Below are 21,145 nucleotides of genomic sequence, written 5' to 3' on the forward strand. Positions count from 1 at the left end.
GGATTATACCTGGTTTTATAGCTTCCTAAACCTCTCACTTGTATGACAGTCGCACTTAATTCCATTATATTGACAACAATGTGTGAACAAAACAAACAGACATAATAGGTAAAAACGTCAATAATAGGGGTACAGCAGTCAACATTGTGTTATAACCTTAATCACTATAAAAAACAAACAAATATGTCAACAAAGAAAAACAAAAAGGCAATAGGCAAAGCACATTACCAAAAAATGGAAGACAAGAATACAAAAATTTTACCATAGCACAATAAAAAATGACAGGAAGTACCGAGCCACGTCAAATGGATATTTCCAAAAATTGACTAAATAGTAAAAAATAAAATTTAACAAAGACAAATAAGAGAACACTATAACACGTAATTAAGATAATAAACAACGTCAGTACTTCAAGACCTTCGCGTATTATTTTTGAAGTTGATACGGAATATTTATCAACAAGGTCTTTGTATCTTCCGATGAACACTTTTAGATGAGACGTTCTTTTACTTAACTCTGGTTCATCAACTTTCTGCTCAGACACTGGTGACGTTCTACAACGCCTGAGTAGCAGCTGCAAGTTCTTGAATACCGAATGATTTCGCAAATGTATATCCCATATGCAGGTGAAGCTGGTATAATGCTACTTATGTGGGGGAAATTGATCATTTCAAAATTAAAATCGTCTCATTTGTCATAGATGCTGGTACTGAGATGACCGCTTATGTCAAATTCGAGGTATAAGTCTAAAAATGAGGCAGAGGAATACATGTCTGTTGTTTCTTTAATTTCTAGTTTTTAGGACATATTATTAGAACCATATCAGAAAAGTTTGGATTGTTAATGGAAAGAACATCATCAATATATCTGAATGTGAAATTAAATGATCTGGCTTCTTTGATCTTCTTTAACAAGTGTCTGGGGGAACTCCGACTCATATGAAAATAAGAAGAGGGCTGCAAGCAGAGGCGCACAGTTTATTCCCATGGGAATGCCGACAATTTGTTGAAAAGGTCTACCTCAAAATTCAACAAATATGTTGTCAATAAGAAACTCCAGCATACTGATCATTTGTTCAGTTAATCAAATCAGGAGAGTGTATGTAATACGGCAATAAAACCCTTTTAACTGGCAAATAAAACAGGTTTTACCAATTAAAACAAAAATATTGCTTGAAGTATGGAATATGAGCATTATGCACTTCGATTATGGAAGGGAGACAGACGTTATCAATTCGCTTTGTTCATTTGGTTGATTGTTTCTTGACATCTTATTGAGCAGTGTGAATGACAGCTTCAAGATAAAATATTAGAACTAATGAACAATTTGATGCTCGCTTTGCAAGAGATAGCGGTTCTTTCAACATGTTTGATCTGATCTGTTTTCTGTTAGGTTTCGTACTACTTGGACAGTTATCAAAAACTGTTGCATTGAGCGTACTTGGTGAAGGTTATGAAATACGTGTTTTGAGCATAACAATCGGTATCATACGTTTTAATTCCCTTATACGATAGTCGGTCATCATTATCATATTTGAAATGTCTTCGGTACAATACTATTCTGTTGATATTGTATCCTTAAACATATAGAATTGTAAGATATGTAAGATATAGATTATCCATAAACATTATTTATAGGTTAAATTGAAAAGCTCAAAAAGTCGTATTAACTCCATCGACTATGTCATAAACAAGGACAAAAGCAGAAGATTGTTAAACTTTATTTTGCAATTTTATTGACTGCGGTATTTTTAAACCTGTATATGCAAACATCTACGAAGACTTAAATAAAATACATATTGAATTTCATTTAAATTTTAATTATGGCATAATGACGATATTGCATACATAGTACACGTAAGTATGTAAGTATAAATAAAATGTATTAACGAGGGATGTCAAATCGGTGAACAATTACTAATCGAGTACTCGTTGGTTTTATTGAACGATACTCGAGTAATCGCTCGGGAATATATCTTCAACACGGAAACACAAAAATACGTACTTTACATTCTGTGGTTTGTTGTTTGACGGACGAAAAACCATCTACATAAGTATCTGGGACAAGGATGTACACACCATAACTAATAGCTTATTACCTACAATTTCTAATTAAGTAAAAAAACAATAATCTAATAAATATAATTTAATGAACACCTACTTAAAAATTATAACAAGGAAAAGCCATATCAAACAATAGTATTTGGTAATCGTTAAGAAAACACATTTAATGTTTACAAAGGCGTAAGGATTAGAAGTTTAACTATTCACTGAGGGTCACCAGAGGATGCAACGAATTTATTTTATTTGGAAACATTTTCTTCTCAACTTTTATTTGGGACTGTAGCTGAAATATCAGTTTTTATAACGTGCCCATGTGAGTTTAATGACACTCCTCTTCTTTAAAACATAATGTATATTACGTATATAAAAGATAGCTTTTATGAATCCAAAGTTGTATACGAAAGTTTTATCTCGGCTCAAATGTCTAAAGTATCTTTTGTTGCAATATATTCAGGTCCCGTTCCACGTTTAAATATTAAGTAGATACTAGGTATAAACGTGCGTTGAAAGAAAGCTACTAGTTTATACAAAAGACTAATGCATACAAGTTTCACCTAAAGATTTGTTAAAGCATTGAAAGTGCTAGTAAATGGTATAAATTGAAACCATTGATATATAAAAAAAACGCGTTTGGTGTATTTCTGTTGGAGTTCTTAAACGACTCAAATTGCTGTCTGTTAAACGGAAGAGGACACAGTTCAAAGGACAATTTTACGTACGTTTCGCCTCTCGGTAAATCTGTCGTTGACTACATGATTACTCCGCATGCTTCGTTGAAAAAATTTTACGATTTCGAGCTAAAACTTGTGTCGGATTTGCTGATCGATCACATTATTGAATTACATCCCAACTCAAGAGTCCCAGATCACTCAGTGTTGCAGTGTTCTTTTAATTATTCGGAATATCGAAATTATACAAGTTCGCAGGTAACTAAAACGCCAATTTATGAAAACAACTATGTAAAATCTGTGATGCGAAAATATGACGTCACGAACATCCCAAATGATATATTCAAGAGCGAACGATGTGTGCGCTGTTTAGACAAAGTAGTCGATTCACTACTCGATCGCCATAACATTGAACAAAGGATTAACTCAATCTATGAAACGTTACTGAATGCAATTCATGAAGAAATGGACAATGTTCTTGACTACAAAGATCTTGGACAAAACACACACAAACGTAAACGCCACAACACAAAACCGTACTGGAACAACGAATTACGAAATCTACTTCGTGAAGTAAATACTGCCGAAAAGGACTATTTGAGTTATCAGGGTGAGCGTCGAGCAAAAATAAAACGAAGGGAGGTATCCAAAACAAAGCGCAGACAATTTGATAAACGTCTGCGACAAGAAGAACGGAAATATACAGCTCAAAGACTGAATCGAATAAAATCAATCAATCGGAGCAATCCAAAAGAATTTTGGCGTGAAATCAGTAAATTAGGTCCAGGAAAAACAGCTACAAACATTGATAGTGTCAACATGGACGATGGGTCAGTGTCTCATGATCCCACCGAAATTTTACAACAAACTGTTCTCTAGTGACAATACAAAAGTCGATTCTGAATTTGTAGAGCAATTGCAAAACCTTAATTCACAACTAGAGCGTGAATATGAAAATCTCCCTGATAATCAGACATATATTGACAACACGAGCACATCTGAACTGAACGAACCTATTTCTCTTGATGAAACGAAACGTGCGCTAATGAGTTTAAAAAATGACAAAGCAGTAGGAATAGACAATTTACCTAATGAAATACTGAAAAGTGATATACTGACGAAAACTCTTCACGAACTGTTCAATGTATGTTTTAGCTATGGAATTGTTCCAGATCCTTGGTGTCGAAGCATTATATGTCCTCTGCTAAAAAAAGGCAAGGATTTCCGAAATCCGATGGATTACCGAAGCATAAGTCTGATGTCAACTGTCGCAAAATCATTTAGTCAGATTTTGAACGAAAGGCTCATCAGTCATCTCGAAAACAATAACTTTCTCTGTGAGAAACAAAACGGATTTAGGCGGCTTAGATCATGTCTGGACCATATTTATTCACTGTGTACAATATTGAGAAACAGAAAACTGCAGAACAAAGACACTTTTTGTGCTTTGTTGACTTCAGCAAGGCATTTGATTCAGTGAATCATACAATACTCTGGAATAAACTTTTAGCCGTGGGTGTGTATGGAAATATGTACAAAGTAATTAGGTGTCTCTACTCAAAGCTACAAAGTGCAGTACGATTATCGCCTACGATGTTTACTGAATGGTTTTCAGTTGATTCCGGTGTCCGTCAAGGTGATAACCTCGCGCCCACTCTTTTTGCGTTGTTTATTGATGAATTGGTACCACTCATTAACGGACTCTGTTGTGGCGCATTAGTCGGTGACGATATAACCAGCTGCTTGCTATATGCTGAAGATCTAGTCCTTATTTCGGACACTGTTGATGGATTACAAAATCAGCTTAATGCTCTGAACGATTGGACAAAGACACAATTAATGAACGTTAATACAGAAAAGACAAAAATTATGCATATTCGAAAGACTACAAAGGACAGACCTCAATTTACATTTCGACTAGGGGACAACACAGTTGAACTTGTAACTAAATATCGCTACTTGGGACTCACATTATCCGAGCATATCGATTATAATGTCTCTGTCAATGAACTCGTAAGTGCAGGTAGTAGATCATTGGGATCATTGACATCTAAATTCTTTAACATGGGAAATATGGACTACGACATATTCACGAAAATTTATGATAACACTGTTATTCTTGTACTTGATTATGCATCCAGGGTATGGGGAGCCAAGCAATATGACAATATCGAATGCTTACATTATAGAGCTATCAGAACTTTTCTTGGCGTCGGCAAAACAACACCAATTCCAGCAATATTAGCAGACATGGGATGGCATCTAGTTTTTATTCACAACCAGTGTAACGTTACCCGCTAATGGTGTCGTCTTATGAACATGCCTGTTCACAGAATTTGCCGAAAAGTGTTAGTTTGGGATCGTGAAATGTCGAGACATTACCGAAACACGTGGTTTAACAGTGTAAAAACGCTCCTGGACAAATGCAATCTTTCACAACGACTCCGATATCTCAACAAGATTCATCTTAGACTCCGTTAAAAGTAAACTTGTAGCAGACTTTAAAGACAAGTGGTTTAACGAAATTAACAATATGCCAAAGTTGAGGACATATAAACATTTAAAAACCGAATGTTGTTCCGAGCCGTACGTACAAAAGCATTTAACAAGGATACAAAGGTCTGCAATCGCTAGAATTCGCTGTGGTACTTTCCCACTAGAAGTCGAACGAGGACGCTATAGAAACATTCCAATCGAACAACGAGTATGTAAAATGTGCAATTCTGGGTCTATTGAAGATGAGCAACACTTCATCTTATACTGTGATCGTTACTCAGTTTTGAGAAATAAACTATTTACTGCAATATCACCAGACCCTGCTTATCCTCTACGCATAAATGAACTTTCTCCAAATGCTGCCTTGAATGAACTGTTATCTAAAAACAACAAATGTATAGCGAACTTTATCTTGGACTGTGATCGTATCCGAAGAGAAATTCTCTAACTATTTTACTTTAACTGTTGAATTTTCTTATAACTTAGACTTTCGTCCAAAACTATTTGTTATCTATTTTTTTCAAAAATTTGAGTTTTAATTTGTCAGTGCATCGTAAGCCTATCTGGCTGGCTGCAATGTAATATTGTACTAATATGTATCTATTGCACTATAATAAACCATTCATTCATTCATTCATATATAATATATAAATTAACAGATTTTAGTTTTTGAAATCGAAGAAAATTCCGGTACGCTTGAGACCAATAATTTGGAAAGACTCCAAAATATACTTTAATATTTTTTATTTGTGTAATCTATGTGCACCAAAACTATGAAAGTTTTCCTTTTACTACTTGTTTCAAATTCTAAAACGAATGAATGTTAGTCCTTGAATTCTTTCCATTTTCGTTAATCACAAAATGTAGTGCATTTGTTTCCAATGAGAATACTTCTCAATTTAAAGCTTCTGTTTTAGAACATGAGATATATAAAGGTTGTTACCTGTTTAAGAAAATGTTTTCTTAATTGTTCTAAATACTTTTTAATGTTATATGTTATTTTGGATCTTCACGGGGGATATGGGCTCGTAAAGTGGTTTCTATCTCCTGATCCGCAAGTCGGAGGGGATATAGGACATTGACAGGGAATATGAGCCCATATCCCATGTTAAGCCCGATTTACAATAATATTATACTTGAGTGTCCTGATTTCGACAGTATTATCATTTTTATCTTTTTTTTTCCTTCACATAAGATGTGGGTTCATATCCCCCGTTTAGATAACCAATCAAGTTGCAGAATTAACCGGAATATTTCTCTAGTATAATATATATTTGTATTTAACCCAGCTTCCGTGATATTTATTATAGCTCACCTGACACACTTAGATGAATGACATCCCGCTTTGCATACATCGGTCTGAGATATTCCATGTGAAGCCCGAATTACAATAATATTATTCTTGAGGGTCCTGATTTCGACAGTATCATCATTTTTATCTTTGTTTTCCTTCACATGGGATATTGGCTAATATCCCAAGTTTAGATAACCAATCAAATTGTAGGATTAAACGGAATATTTCACTTCAGTATAATATATATTTGTATTTAACACAGCTTCTGTGATATTTATTATAACTCACTTGACACACTTAGACGAAGGACATCTTTGCATCTAACGTTCTGAGATATTCTCTGTTATATAAACCAGGTGAATATTCTGTATGTGGTACTAAATGATATTCTAAAACCTCTATAATACAAATTATAAGGATTCAATGTGTGCTGTTGTTGTTACGGTGACATCGTATATGCCTTTATCGTTGATACTAATTGATAGCAATAAAACAAAAAACACAAAAAAAAACACCAAAAAACATTTAAAAAATAAAAGAATAGAGGACAAATAATAGAAACAAACAAAAAGAGCCATTACTTAAAAGTTTATATCGACTTGTTCTTATATCTGCCAATCTCGCTTTTAGGTGGGGTTTACAGGGATCATTTTTTAGTTTGCTATGCAGTGTTTTGTGGAATCACTTGCTTTTTCGTCGGTGTTTTGCCATGGCGTTTTCTAGTATCTCTTCGACTTAAGATTATTGAATGTCCTTTTAAATTTTTGATTTAAACATCTTCAGTAGACAAGTAACCGTTTTTGCAGTTACCTATATGTGAAGCCAAACAAAAACTTTTGTAATTGACTCGTTTAGTGTGAAAAAAAGCTAGTACGTTAATCAAGCTTAAATTGGTAACATTCAGGCACGGTTAATGAATAAATATATAAAGCCTTTTTAATTTGTATCAAATTAAGTATACATTCAACTTCACAAAGTTACATAAGCTATATATATGTCTGAAATTAAGTTTCAATTTAAGATCATGTCCACAAAATTAAATTAGGAATGCATGGAATTGCTAATAAACAAATACGTTTATTCTACATGTATTCAAATTTACATTTAAGAATAGCTGTATCACTATTTAATCTGCTTAAAAGATGCACAGATAATCTTGTAAATGCAGCATTTGTTGGTGCAAATACTGTTACTGGATCACCTGTGTGTAAAAATGAAGCTGACATTGACAATGCAAAGCGATTATCATGATTAAGAAATAATTATGATTTATTGGGGAAAAAAACATTCTTTTTGTGTTTGCATTCCGTGCTTAAACAATATCATGTAAATACATTTCATTCCAAGAAGTTTAGGACAAACACAACACACAAAGTAGTAAGGAATCGATGCTTTTTTGTTTATTTATGTTTGTTTATTTATGTAGGTAAAATCTTATTATATATAAGAAAAACGTAAATTGTTATAAGGAAAACATTATACTAAATACACGATAATAACGTTGAATAATTCCTGTAATATTTGCTTTCTGGACTAATGACAATAATGTGGTTAGATCTTTGTTCCCTGATACGAGATCGACAATTCCTCCGGTAGGTGGTATCATTACTGTGTCAATGACATGGACGATTCCATTTGAAGCATTCAGGTCAAACTTTGAGATTTTGGCACCTTCAACTGTAATTGCCTATATGAAAGATGAAATAAGACAAGTTTAAGATTACTCATTTGTAAAGTTATGCAATGCAGTACAAAAGTATTTGGATAAGAGAAACGTCAATAGAATCAAGAAGTTAATTGTTCATAATAAAGATATAAATGCGGCTCACATTGTATTGTAAATAGTAGACAATGATCAGTCTTAAATGTACATATAAACTTAAGGTTCCCCAGCTAGAGAGAATACATTATGTGTAGCAATAGATCAAGGTTTCATTTCAAAATACAGATAAACTCACTACACATTGCCATCACAGTCTTCAAAAAAGATTTAAAAAACATAGACAAAAACCTTATAAACGGATTACACTTACTTTTTTATGCAGACAGCAACCGAGTCAACTGTTAGTTCATTCCGCGCATCTGTGCTCCGTATAACTCCATTTGTCAGGTGATACAGTAACAAAGTGGTAAGAACAGTTTTATCAGAAAGAAGTTCTTGTTTGGTTCCAAATGCATCAAATGCAGCATTTGTGGGTGCAAAGATGGTGTATGTTCCTGAAAGAAAATTACAAACTGGAATAGAGTTTTTTGAAAAATAATTAAGTAGAAATTTTTCTTGTGTTATGCAAACAGTAAAAGTTTACAATATCAACTTGACCACTTGTACAAAGTTTTAACTAATTTAGCAAGAACCTGAATTTCTGTAGAAAAGCAAAAGGATTACAACGAATGGCAAGCAAAATGACAGTAGAAAGACAGGCAACAATAGAAACAATCAAAACCCATAGTAGAAAGAATGATAACAAGAAATTCAAACACAAGCCATAGGCGACAGACGGACAACACTAAACGGAAAATTCAAAAAAGGATGTAGGCAACAGAACTAATAACCTGTCATATTCCTAATTTTGTACATGCATTTTCAGAAGAAAGTTGTAAATTAAAAATAGCTTCATAGCTAGCTAAATGTTATGTATAAGATTTTTATTCGTGTCAGTATCGTAAATGAGACAAGGCAAAACTAAAAAAAGTCATGGCGTCACATTTAATAAGTTATGACATCACAAAAAGCTCTGTAAGACATTATTTGTTGAAGTTTATTAGTTTTGGACTATTTGAAATTGGATTTGAAGCGCGTGGAAGAACAATCTCGCAAATACACATATTAACCCATATATTATGTACTAGTTTCTTGATATATTTATTTTATCTCCTAATATTGTATCAGCTAATCCACAGGCTGTCGCATACTGGATCAGTCTTGACTCGCCATTAGCTTGGAGCACCTCAATCAGGTAACCACATAAAACACAATGGACATCGAGAAAGATGCAACAATACCTAATCATGTTAAGACTTTTTAATCAAAACTGCAGAATTGAAATAAAATTCGTGAATATTTTTGTTTAATCTATAGTAGGGTTGGCTCATTGACAACGTAGGAATTCCATGGTCATTTTGAAATGATAAGATATTGACCACACAAAGTCAAACGTGAGACATTATTGAGAAACAACTTCATTATCAAGTTTTACATAATTCAAAGGTGACTCGGTTTGTATCGAAAATTTCACACAACATGTACAATACTTGGTCATAATCTGTTTCAGTATAATAGGTAAATCCATATATTTCAAGTTTGATATTTTACAGATTTCATACTTATTATCGCCAATCCATCTGAGTATACAGTTATATTGATTTAAGATATGTATATAGATTAAAGTAACAGGATATTGGAAGTATATCTCAAACTTTGTTGAGAAAAGATGTTTTCCTTCAGCACAAGTGGCGGGTTTTGTCATGAATCTATTTAAGTTTTGGAATAAGCGGTGTTTCATACAATTTTACTGGGCATAAAAAAAGGCTTATTATCTCTGTATAATAATAGTCCCACCTTAATAATAAGGGATGGGATTTATTTTATTTTAAAGGCACAATATTTTTTTTGATAGCTGCAGGTGTATTGCAGCAGTAAAACATTTATTTTAGGAAACTAAAATGTTTATATATGATGTTGTAAGGACAGTTTGAAACTAAGCTGGATGCTTTTCTTAAAAGGGGATTAGAAAGGAAAAATCAAATCAAATAATATGTTCAATACATGAACGTGTAGTTTTAAAGAATTAATGTGATGGTGATGATGTCGTTTGTATCTGCAACCCTTTTGTAGCGAAAATTATATTGTAGCTACTCATACCTTAATCCTTAACATTTGCATGGATGAAAATTTTGTTTATTTTCAACAATGGTTGATCTTCCGGATTTCCATGCCTGAAGTTTATTAAACTTGTTTATGATTTACGCATATTTCTTATTTACAAAACCGAATATTAGATGATAAGTTACTTCGTAAGGTCTTGGATATAATTTCAGAATTCTGCAAGAAAAGAAACATGGTAAATTGAAAGGCCAAAATGTTTCACTTTTCGGTTTCAAACGTGGTAAGATTTGTCAGATTGCAATGTGTATATTATTTATATTCTGAATCTGCATTTCGAAATAGACATAAAGCATTGAAAGGTAGTATTGGTAATTACGGTACACAGTAGACGTGTAGTGCACTTGTATTAGTTACTATAAATATTGTTTAACCTCACAGTAAGTTCATGGAGATTTAATTTTGGACACTAGCCTTTAGTTACCTTATATAAATATTATACATTTTGAGCATGGTTATACACGGGATTACATAGCATCGTTACCACGAAAATAATGCGAATGTCATTGTTACATAAATCTAGTGTATAAAAGTCAGAAATAGCTCTAATGTTTCACACTGGAATAAACATCCATCAACTTACTTGTTACAAAATGTTCAAGTATCTTGCTTTATTGTTTGTAGTAGGAAGTGTCTGGTGTGGTAATTTGGTTGAGGTTCTCCAAACTGACGGAGAGAGTAAACTTATAAAATATGTCACTGCTGCTGGACTTGCAGATGCTATACTTGCAGGTTTGTGTTTCCTTTTGTTAGTTTAAGTTTAGTTTCAGCATGTTTATTTGCAAAAGGATATGAATATAGAGTTATTCAAACTTAGAACGTCTTCTCCATATATAAACAGTATATTTTTTTATAGAATGAAAAAAATAAAAATAATCATACCATCTTTGATATTATGATATTAAAGGATAAAAATTAAGAACAGGAAAAACGAAAGAAAAAGAAAGTGATGATAAGAACTGACTTGTGTGTGTGTGTGTTTGTGTGTGTGTGTGTTTCAATTCGCTAGTATTTCACATATCTCATGCAGATCAATTGCATTGAATAAGAAATTTCTATGCAATTTTTAACTTATCAAAAACCTTTTCAAATATGTTTTCTGTTTTTCTTCATACATTCTATTATTACGGTGATTATGATCTTTGTTCAAACTTTCTAGAAAGTGGAATCGTATATACTCCTGTATTGTGTCTTCTCCGTTGACAAGCAAATCGCTATAACTGGGTCCGCCTTTTCTGAAACCTTCGATGTGATTGATAGGTTTATCACTTGTTCTCGTCATATATAAAGGTTTATGAGCATTTCAATCACATGTATTGTTCATCAAACATTTGAAAATAAAAATTAAAAAACCACAAGTCTTTGCTTTGGTATTTTTGAACCATTTTTGTTGTGTAATCAGTACTTATGGCCGTAATGATAAATAAACAAAATAGAAGAAAACAAATTTTTTTTCTATTCTGGTCTTCACTGTTACTTTATATGATTAGTTCCAGTATTCTAAATGATCTTGTTTCATATACATACAATTCATATTCGTGCATTTATCACATAAAATATTGAGTTGCTGTCGCATCGATGTAGAAGCCATTTATGTTTTTATTTATGTGTTTATATAACTCCTCTGAATATTCGGGTTTTTTAATTTATTTTTTTCCGGATTGTATTATACTTATAATCTATGTTCAAAAGTACAGAAATTTCAAACACAAAGAGATTACTTATGCGACAGAATATTAGATACACAGCATATTTTTTATCCTTATTGATACATTTAAGATTGGCGTGAAGACCAATTATATACCTCTTACAAATCTGCTCACATTTTATTTTCAATGAATTTTGGCCAGGAACATACACAATCTTTGCACCAACTAATGCTGCATTTGATGCCGTTGGAACTGAAGCAGAACTTCTTAAGGACACAACAGCTTTAGCAAATATTCTGAAATACCACGTTGTCAAAGGCGCAATTCCAAGTTCAGCCGTCAAAAATGAACTTCAGTTGGAAACATTAGCAGGAACAAAAATTAGATTCAACACATACTCACATAATCATGTAAGTGTTTTAGATGGAGAACATTTTTCATTTTTAGTCTTAATGTAAAGAATTGTTAATTTAAACGTCAACTATCTATTTATTGAACAAAGTATTGCGCATTTTTGTTTACTTGTTAATCAGGAAGAGCAAGTTGTTGTCACACATTTCATATTTGTTTTACTATTTTAGGCTGTAACTATTGAAGGTTCTAAAATCTCCAAATTTGACCTCTCAGCATCCAATGGAGTAGTGCATGTCATTGAAAAGGTCATGATGCCCCCAAAAGGCAACATTGTTGATCTGGTTGTCGGAAACAGCGATCTCAGTACTTTATTGACTCAAGTTCAAAACGCCGAACTTGAAACTGCGTTAAAAGGTATACAGATTTGGCATAACTGTCATGAGACTCTGAGCGAGAACTAGCTGAATTTGTTATTGGTCGATGTGTTTGTTGTATCATGCAACATTAAGATTAACAGAAACAAGCTCTAAAAAGACTACAAAAATTATTTTAAAATATCATATCACCAACATTATTTCAATTATGTTTTTTTTTTTAAATTTACATAATTTATTCAGAATAAAAACTAACTAATGCTCTAAACTGCAACAAAAAAGCAATGCCATCATTCAATTGCCATTTTCCTAAAAACATTCTCCAAACAATCACCGTTTGAACCATTGGGATTGTTTTTGATCGTCCTTCGTGTCGACTTGATTCCAAAACTTTACAAATGGAAGTTATGTGTGAAACAAGATTATGTATGGCGCCCAAAATGCCTAACTGGTGTGACAGTCATTGACATTTTTCTGTTACTACCATCTTTAGTCTTTAGTGTTTAAACAAAGTCATTTTCAGAATTCTGTGTAATATGTTCAAAAGCTTTCCCCAAAACGCCTTAAATGGCTAAAAACGTGATAAAACAAAGATGATGTGATGTTGTTTTCACTTTTGGGTAGGATCAATGAAATTATCAATAGTTCTATAGACTATGAAACAGCGAATCAAAACGAGTTACTTAGTTATATAATTTTAAAGATATGTAGCCATTAGCATACAAAAAATTAAGAATAAATATAATCCCTGAACATTGCAAATACCCACAATGTATATACTTGTAAGATGCATTTTTTTCAAAAAATGTTTTTCTTAATTGACAGGTGATGGATTGACTGTATTTGCACCAACAAATGCTGCTTTTGCAAAAATGGGATCATCAATTCTTGCCAAACTTACATCAAATAAAGCTCTTCTAACAGGTATTACAACCATTCAATGTTAATTAAAATACACCTCAATGTGCAACGAAACCGGTAAAAATCATTACAAAAACTATTCTAGATTGCTTTTCGTTTCAAATATAGTATTTTTCTATGCAGATTATATTTCTAATTTTGCTAATCAATAGTAATATACGTATTTTGCTATCTTTGCAGGAGGCAATGTTTTCCTTTAGAGACAATTCCTATGAGAATTTTTAAGATAAGGGAACATTTTCACACCTGAAGACGTGTCTGCTCATATTGACTTGTTTTGTAAATGTAACTAACTACAAATAGTTTACAATTCTATAACATGCATGTGTACTGATTCATACTGTATATATACAAGGAGATGGGGTGTGATTGCCAATCAGACAACTATCCACCAGAGCTGTAATAAATGGATATAGGCACTTATAGGTCTCCATACGGCCTTCAACAATGAGAAAAACATATGCCGTATAGTGGGCCATAGAAGGCCTCGACATGACAAATTGTGAAACAATTCAAACCAGAAAACTAACGGCGTAATTTATAACAAAACATTTACGAGAAAAAATATGACAGACACGAACAAACGTCAACCACTTAATTATAGGCTCCTGACTTGGGACAGGCACACAAACAATGTGGTGGGATTAAACATGTTTCTGAGCGTTCAACCCTCGCCTCAACTGGGACAGTGGTGTAACAGCACAATATACGAACAACATTTAATGATCACAAACATGTTTTACACCGCAACATTCTTTATCTGTCAGTTCCATGTCAGAAGCCTCTATTTCAGTGGTTGTCATAGCTTGCTGTCTGTCATATTTGTTTTTCTTTTACTTTTTTGTCATAAACCAGACCATTTGGTCTGTTTTATTTTGAACTGTTTAACATGTTTTCATGTCAGGACCTTTTAAAGGACCTTGCTATACGGTATTGGTTTTGCGCATGTCTAAAGGTGCATGATTAACTATAGATGCTTACTTCCGCTTCATTTTGATGTTGGATGGTTGTATAATTGGCAATTTTACCACATCTATTTTTTATTTATATAAATAAAAATTCCTATCGTTAAAGAACTTTCATTAAAATTTCGTGTAAAAAGTAAAACAAACTAGTCATTTTGCATTGTATCAAGTCTTAAGACAAAACACATTCAGAGATTAGTAGGGAAAGTTTTAACAATATATTCATGGTTAACAATAGATATATTTCTTTTAGAAATACTAGAATACCATGTAGTTCCTCATACAGAATACTCAGCCGGTCTGTACAACAGAGAAACATTAGCTACAATTGACAAACACCATGACCGAATTCGACTCGGCACAAGAGGTAACTGATTTTTTTATCATTATTGTCACAATACAATAAAAATTCTAAATAATTGTGAATGTAATTTTTAACAAAGACTAAAATTTGTTAATTTCCATATGAATACAATATATGTAAAAAGTAAGCCTAATCTATGAATGTCGTATTCGTTAAATACGTTATATTTTTAATATATTTAGAGTCAGGATATATATTTTTTGCAAGATGCCTTTGTAAAGTTACCAGTTGTAATATCAGGTCATTTATTTTCAACGTTTTCCTGGATACCTCCAATACAACACTAGAATATTAAATAGTCGTCCTCTTGGTTTCTTCTCAAGCTTGCCCGACAAAGACAATTGTGCTAACAATACAACTTATTCAGTGAAATATTACAGAATTCGTGTCAAATTTGAATTAGAATGAAAGTAAATTTTACCAATGACATTGAATTATGATATTTTCTATAAAGTGTTATTTTCACTCACTGTCATAAACTAAGAATGAAACACCGAAAAAAAGTAAGTGGCTCCACAAGCCTTATCATCCATGTCCTTAAAAAAACATATTTCTTTATCTTTATCCAATTGCTTTCAAATGCAGCGCCAAAACACATCACAAAGTGCTAAATAGTTAAACATTATATTTATTGTTTTAGTAGTATTTTGTATTATTGTATCATTAAACTATTTATTTGATTAAGACTTCACTTCTACTTGATGAACATGTGTGAATATCATGAATTTCCTGCTCCTGAAATGGAAAAAGAACAATAACTATACTTTACTGATTAAATTTCAGGCTCTGTAACTGTGAATAATGCCAAAGTGATACAAGCGGATATTTCAGCAACTAACGGTGTTGTTCATGTTATAGATCACGTTCTAATCCCATTTAGATATAGACTTCAATTTGGATTTGGAAAATAGACAGAGTGTTATGACTATATTTTATGTATGACTTATGAATATGTTTTAAAATTACTTGTAAATTCAAGCACAACGTACAATGATAATATGACAATTGTTGGTTGTTTTGATGCTATAGATTAAAACCTACATTTACTGAAGTCTTGCGTGTTAGCATACTGTTATAACATTTCATACTAAATCATATCCGACTGTTTGCAGTTCTCTGTACGTCTGTTCATACCTGAATGTTTGTTTCATATTTGCACTGACATTGTGGTAATATAATGCATATTTAATTTCACATTTGTAGTTATAAACTCGACAACAGTATGAATGTCGGCTTATGTGGCTTTCTAGTCTAGTAATTTCGTTACCACTTCAATTAAAATTAATTACAAACCAAATACGTACTTTAAGTCATAGGCCTAATCTTTTGCAAATTTCCAATTCCTTTATATTGCTTGAATACCAATATAATAAACAAAAAGCAGATAAAAAAAACAAGGGCCAACCAAACCAAATTAGTTTAAGAAAAAAATGGGGTGAATCCAGGTACTAGGAATGGTATGCAACAGTTTATGTTCAACCAGTGAAATATGTCGTGTTCATTATTGGCAAGTAAAAGCTCGATAATAATTCACAATTTGGAATGACGTAAATTAGAAAAAAAGAGGATCTGACTGATTACAAATAGTGGAACATATGCGTGGTTATTTGTGAAGAATGTATTTTAAAAACAGTTATTTAAAGCAGGATGACGTATGTAAAACGGAATTAAAGGAAAATCCTATCAACTGGCTAATAAAATAGTTTTGTATGCCCCCGCCGTCATCGTTACCCGTTACGTCCCAAAAATGGTTTCCGTTCTCTTACTTTAGTTTGCCTCAACTTAATGTTATGAAACTTATACACAATGCTTATTAGCACAAATACAGATCAAGTTCGAATTTGGGTGGCGTCACTTTTACCATTCTCAAGTTATGCCCCTTTATAACGTTATATGCAAGCGGGGGCATCATATGTGTCCTATGGACACATTCTGCAATTTATTTTACTGATTTTGAAAAAAAAAGATTTCGTGAAGTATTGAATTTGAGAATTATGCACTTAGATCAGTTTTGGTATCAGTTTGTTTTATGAATAATTCGCAGATGTAAAGAAATTAAACATGACAACCATTTATACCTTATTTCAATGAAAAAGTTCAAAGTTCAAGGCTTTAATCGAAATATGTGTTTCAAAAGAGATGAGAACATACAAAGGTGGCAACCAAAGGTGGCAACTGTTCTAGTAAGTCGATTACATATCGGCATAATAACACATAATCAAAACAAAAAGAGAAAAACAGACTAATAGTTATTCACCAACACTACTAAAGAATAATGAAAATTTAGCCACACGAACTATAAACCTGATGGAAATCTGTGATTAACTCAGGTAATCTGGAAAGATTAGCATATTATGTTTAACTAGTGACAACCGTAGCGTTTTCCATGTCATGAGAACATTTTTGATAATTCGAAGTTTCGTGATGTCAAAAACGAAGAAAAGAGGATGGAATTTTTCTACGATACTCGAGGCACATCAGTTGTCATTCTTGACAAAAATATTTCATGATTGTCAACCGAATTATGATGGAGATAGTTAAACTTTGCCACTATTAACTCATAATTTGGCCTAGATCATCACTGAATATACATTTATTGTCCAAATGTGCATCTGGTGCAGAAAAATTGTAAAAAATAATGTTATTTCTACCACTGGATCTGCTGGTGAACTTTTAGTCCCCGTGGGTATCACAGGCCCAGTAGCCAGTGCTTCGCTTATTTGTTTTTTGGATTTTCAAATATTTTGACCTCAAGCATCACTGAAAAGACAATTATTCTCGAAATGAGCATCTGTTAAAATTGGTACCGTTAATGGTATAAATATCTTCCTTGTCAACAACAATCCTCTATGAAAGAAATTATGAAAGGAAACACAAGCTATGGGATAAATATACTCAATATGCGGGATTGTATGTGGATTTTTACTACAAAATGATAAAACATTCACTATGGTAAAGTTTAAAAACTCTTTGTTGTCGTAATATTATCAATTGTATCATTAAATTAAGTGACAGAAAAGAATTCTTCATTCCAAGCATTACATCAGATTGAATTAAGCCTCCATTACATCTAGAAATTGACAATGAGGGTCGGTTGAAATAAAAAACTTTACGACAAAAGAGATGATTTCAGCTTCCCAATTGTGAACTTTAAATTTCTATGTAGCAACATTCCAGCAGCGCCTGCATACGGAGTAAATATTTCACAGTTGATACGATATTCCAGGGCTTGTATTTCCTATCATGATTTCCTTGATCGAGGGTTGCTGCTCACAAGGAAACTATTAAATCAAGAGTTCCAAGTGGTGAAGTTAAAATCGTCCCTTCGTTAATTTTACGGACGCCATCACGAGTTGGTGGACCGTTATGGAATATCCGTTTCACATATGACAACGGGTATTTTCCAATTTTCGTAAACACAATCCCCTCCCCTTTTCCCAGAATGTGACCTCCGAATAAGACTTATAACTGGGTTTGTACTAACATGAGCAACACGACGGGTGCCACATGTGGAGCAGGATCTACTTACCCTTCCGGAGCACCTGATATCACCCCAAGTCTTTTGGTGGGGTTCGTGTTACTCAGTCTTTTGTTTTCTCTGTTGTGTTTTGTGTACTGTTGTTTGTCTTTTTTCTTTTTTAGCCATGGCGTTGTATGTTTATTTTCGACTTATGAGTTTGAATGTCCCTTTGATATCCCTGACCTCTCTTAGTGTCAATACTTATTGTAACAAAGATAAGCTTGAATACAATACAATATTTATTATTGTAAATTATGATAATGGCATTGGTGGATAAATTGTAAATTCAGTGTATGTCAACAAATACAGGTACAGATCCCTTCAATACATCCCAACTACAATAAAGGTTATAGCCTATAGCTGGCCATCTCTGCAAATATCAAGGTTCTCTTTATTTATCTGTATGCGATAATTCTCGTTGAAGGTAAATGACCGACCAAAGTTCTCACATGGTTGTGTACAAGTGATGAGAATGTGATGCAAAACAATATTCATTGTGCAAACCAAACCGGGAAAACACCAATTAATGTACCGGTGTTGCAGCAGTATACTACTGTTGCCTTTATGTTCATACATCACTTCTAATAATAACACGAATCACTAGCCAAATTATGGAAATCAATTAAATCAAATGACATAACATTGGTTCTGATCTAATATAGGGAAGGCTTTGCACGTTTCTAAATGATTTGTAATCGGACACATTTAGAAAGGTTTGTTATTTATCATATCAGTACCGATGTATTGACAACTGTCCTGATGATACCCTCGGGGGCTGAGAATACAGCATGTAGTGAAAAAAAGATCAAATAATTCGTTTTTATAATCATAACGTTTGTTATTTCTACCAGAATTATTGAGATCGGCCAAATGACAAATAGAAAAAGTTGGAACAATGATTAACACTGACTAGTCTAAATAGCAATGAAACAGGAGTTTTCGGTAACATTATTAATGAATTTACATAGTGGCATTCCAAATTATACTTATTTTGATAGGTGATAATCAGGGAGATTTTTGTATATAATTTAAAATAAAATGAACAAGGTGATATAATAAGTGATGTAACAAAAGTATAAAATGTTGGAGAGCACAACTAAAAGGACATAAACAAATCAGTAGAAACTGTCCAAAGTCAACTTTGCATGACAGAGTTGAAATCTAAGCTTATGTACAATTGTATAATTTTAAGTACTGGAAATCTACAGACAAAAGTTATGATTTGATTCATGTCAATACCGAAAAATTAGCTACTTGGAAGATCGTGCCACCAGTGACTGATAGTCAACCAGCAGTGGCACCGACCAAATACAAAAAATGTAGCACTAAAAATTTTTGATTTGAATTACTCGAGCATAACACGCGCTTCTGGAATAGCTTATATTATGTACGCTCGCAACCAAAAATTGTTTAAAGCCAAAAATATAAAATTTTGGAGTGGACAAAACACAAAGATAGTCATGTTTTGACTGTTTTACGCAATGATCAATTTATCTTAACGTGAAAATAATTATCATTATAATCATCGTTGTTATCAATTAAGAACATTTTGTATATAACGACAATGATCATTTATACGACAAAATATGTTATTTGGGAATAGTAATTTGATACAATTAGGTACGTAACATGAATAAAAACTTTTAAATACCACTAACATTTATTATCGTGTATGAAGGGTTCTTTATACCGTTGAGATTAGATATATGGAGTTCCTGTTAAACAAAATGACAAAGCGTCGTTTACTTTTATATAAGAAAACACATTTCTTTTGATCAAATAGCTTATTGTCCATTTGGATTGATGGCGTGTAGTAGAAGAATTAAACTCTTTTCTTCGGTAGACTATCGAATTCTGTAGAAATCTCCGCCAACAGGGTCGCCTAAGTATGTTCCGAGATTAATGCCATGAATGATAAATAAAGGCAACAGTAGTATTGAGCACTAAAGAGCAGTGACATAACAGGGAAAATATAACCACCTACATGAGCAGTTATGATCAGAAACTTGCTGCAAATAGACTTGAATCTGTTGGAACTCGCAGTGAGCTCCCTCCTAGTGAATGCCAATCAATGTATGAGATGTGGCTGGAATTCTCTATTTCGCATAAGTTTTCAACTTGTCATCGAATGTACTTGTAAACAGCAGTAATGTTTGTTTCATGCAAATTCTTTATTGATAATCTCCTATATTAAGAAATGATTAGTTTGAGTTGTCGTCTGTTAATTTTTGATATACTTGAATCTTTACTTGGGAAACATTCCAAGATATATCTTTAGACTGATTAGAAATGGCATATGACTGCTTTATGGGAGTTCAAAGAAACCATTGAAAACCCTGTCCGTAGGTATCGTGCGTATTGTTGCTGAAACTAAGAGTTTTTTTTATCATGTATCAAGATATAATACCAGACAACATGTGATGAAGTAAATAAACAATAATTACATATCAATAACATGAGTTATAGTCGAAACGCATAGCATATCGCCAAATATAGAACAGATGTTACAGATGAACAAAAAATCATGTTTATTACTAACAGAACTAGATGTCAATATATGTGTGTCTTATTTACCATCAGATCGACATATATGT

The 21,145-nt window shown here is 32.8% G+C and overlaps 1 protein-coding gene across 1 annotated transcript; it reads left to right on the forward strand.

Moving 5' to 3' along the window:
• The first annotated feature begins 10,997 nt into the window (after positions 1–10,997).
• Positions 10,998–16,007, forward strand: LOC127706319 (transforming growth factor-beta-induced protein ig-h3-like). The gene is made up of 6 exons (XM_052210842.1): positions 10,998–11,136; positions 12,255–12,463; positions 12,635–12,821; positions 13,607–13,705; positions 14,921–15,034; positions 15,815–16,007. Exons 1-6 carry the CDS (start codon positions 10,998–11,000, stop codon positions 15,940–15,942), a joined length of 876 nt encoding a protein of 291 aa, XP_052066802.1. The 3' UTR covers positions 15,943–16,007.
• The last annotated feature ends 5,138 nt before the right edge of the window (positions 16,008–21,145 follow it).

Source organism: Mytilus californianus, unplaced genomic scaffold (assembly GCF_021869535.1).
Source record: "Mytilus californianus isolate M0D057914Y unplaced genomic scaffold, xbMytCali1.0.p SCAF_6, whole genome shotgun sequence".
Lineage (NCBI taxonomy): Eukaryota > Metazoa > Mollusca > Bivalvia > Mytilida > Mytilidae > Mytilus > Mytilus californianus.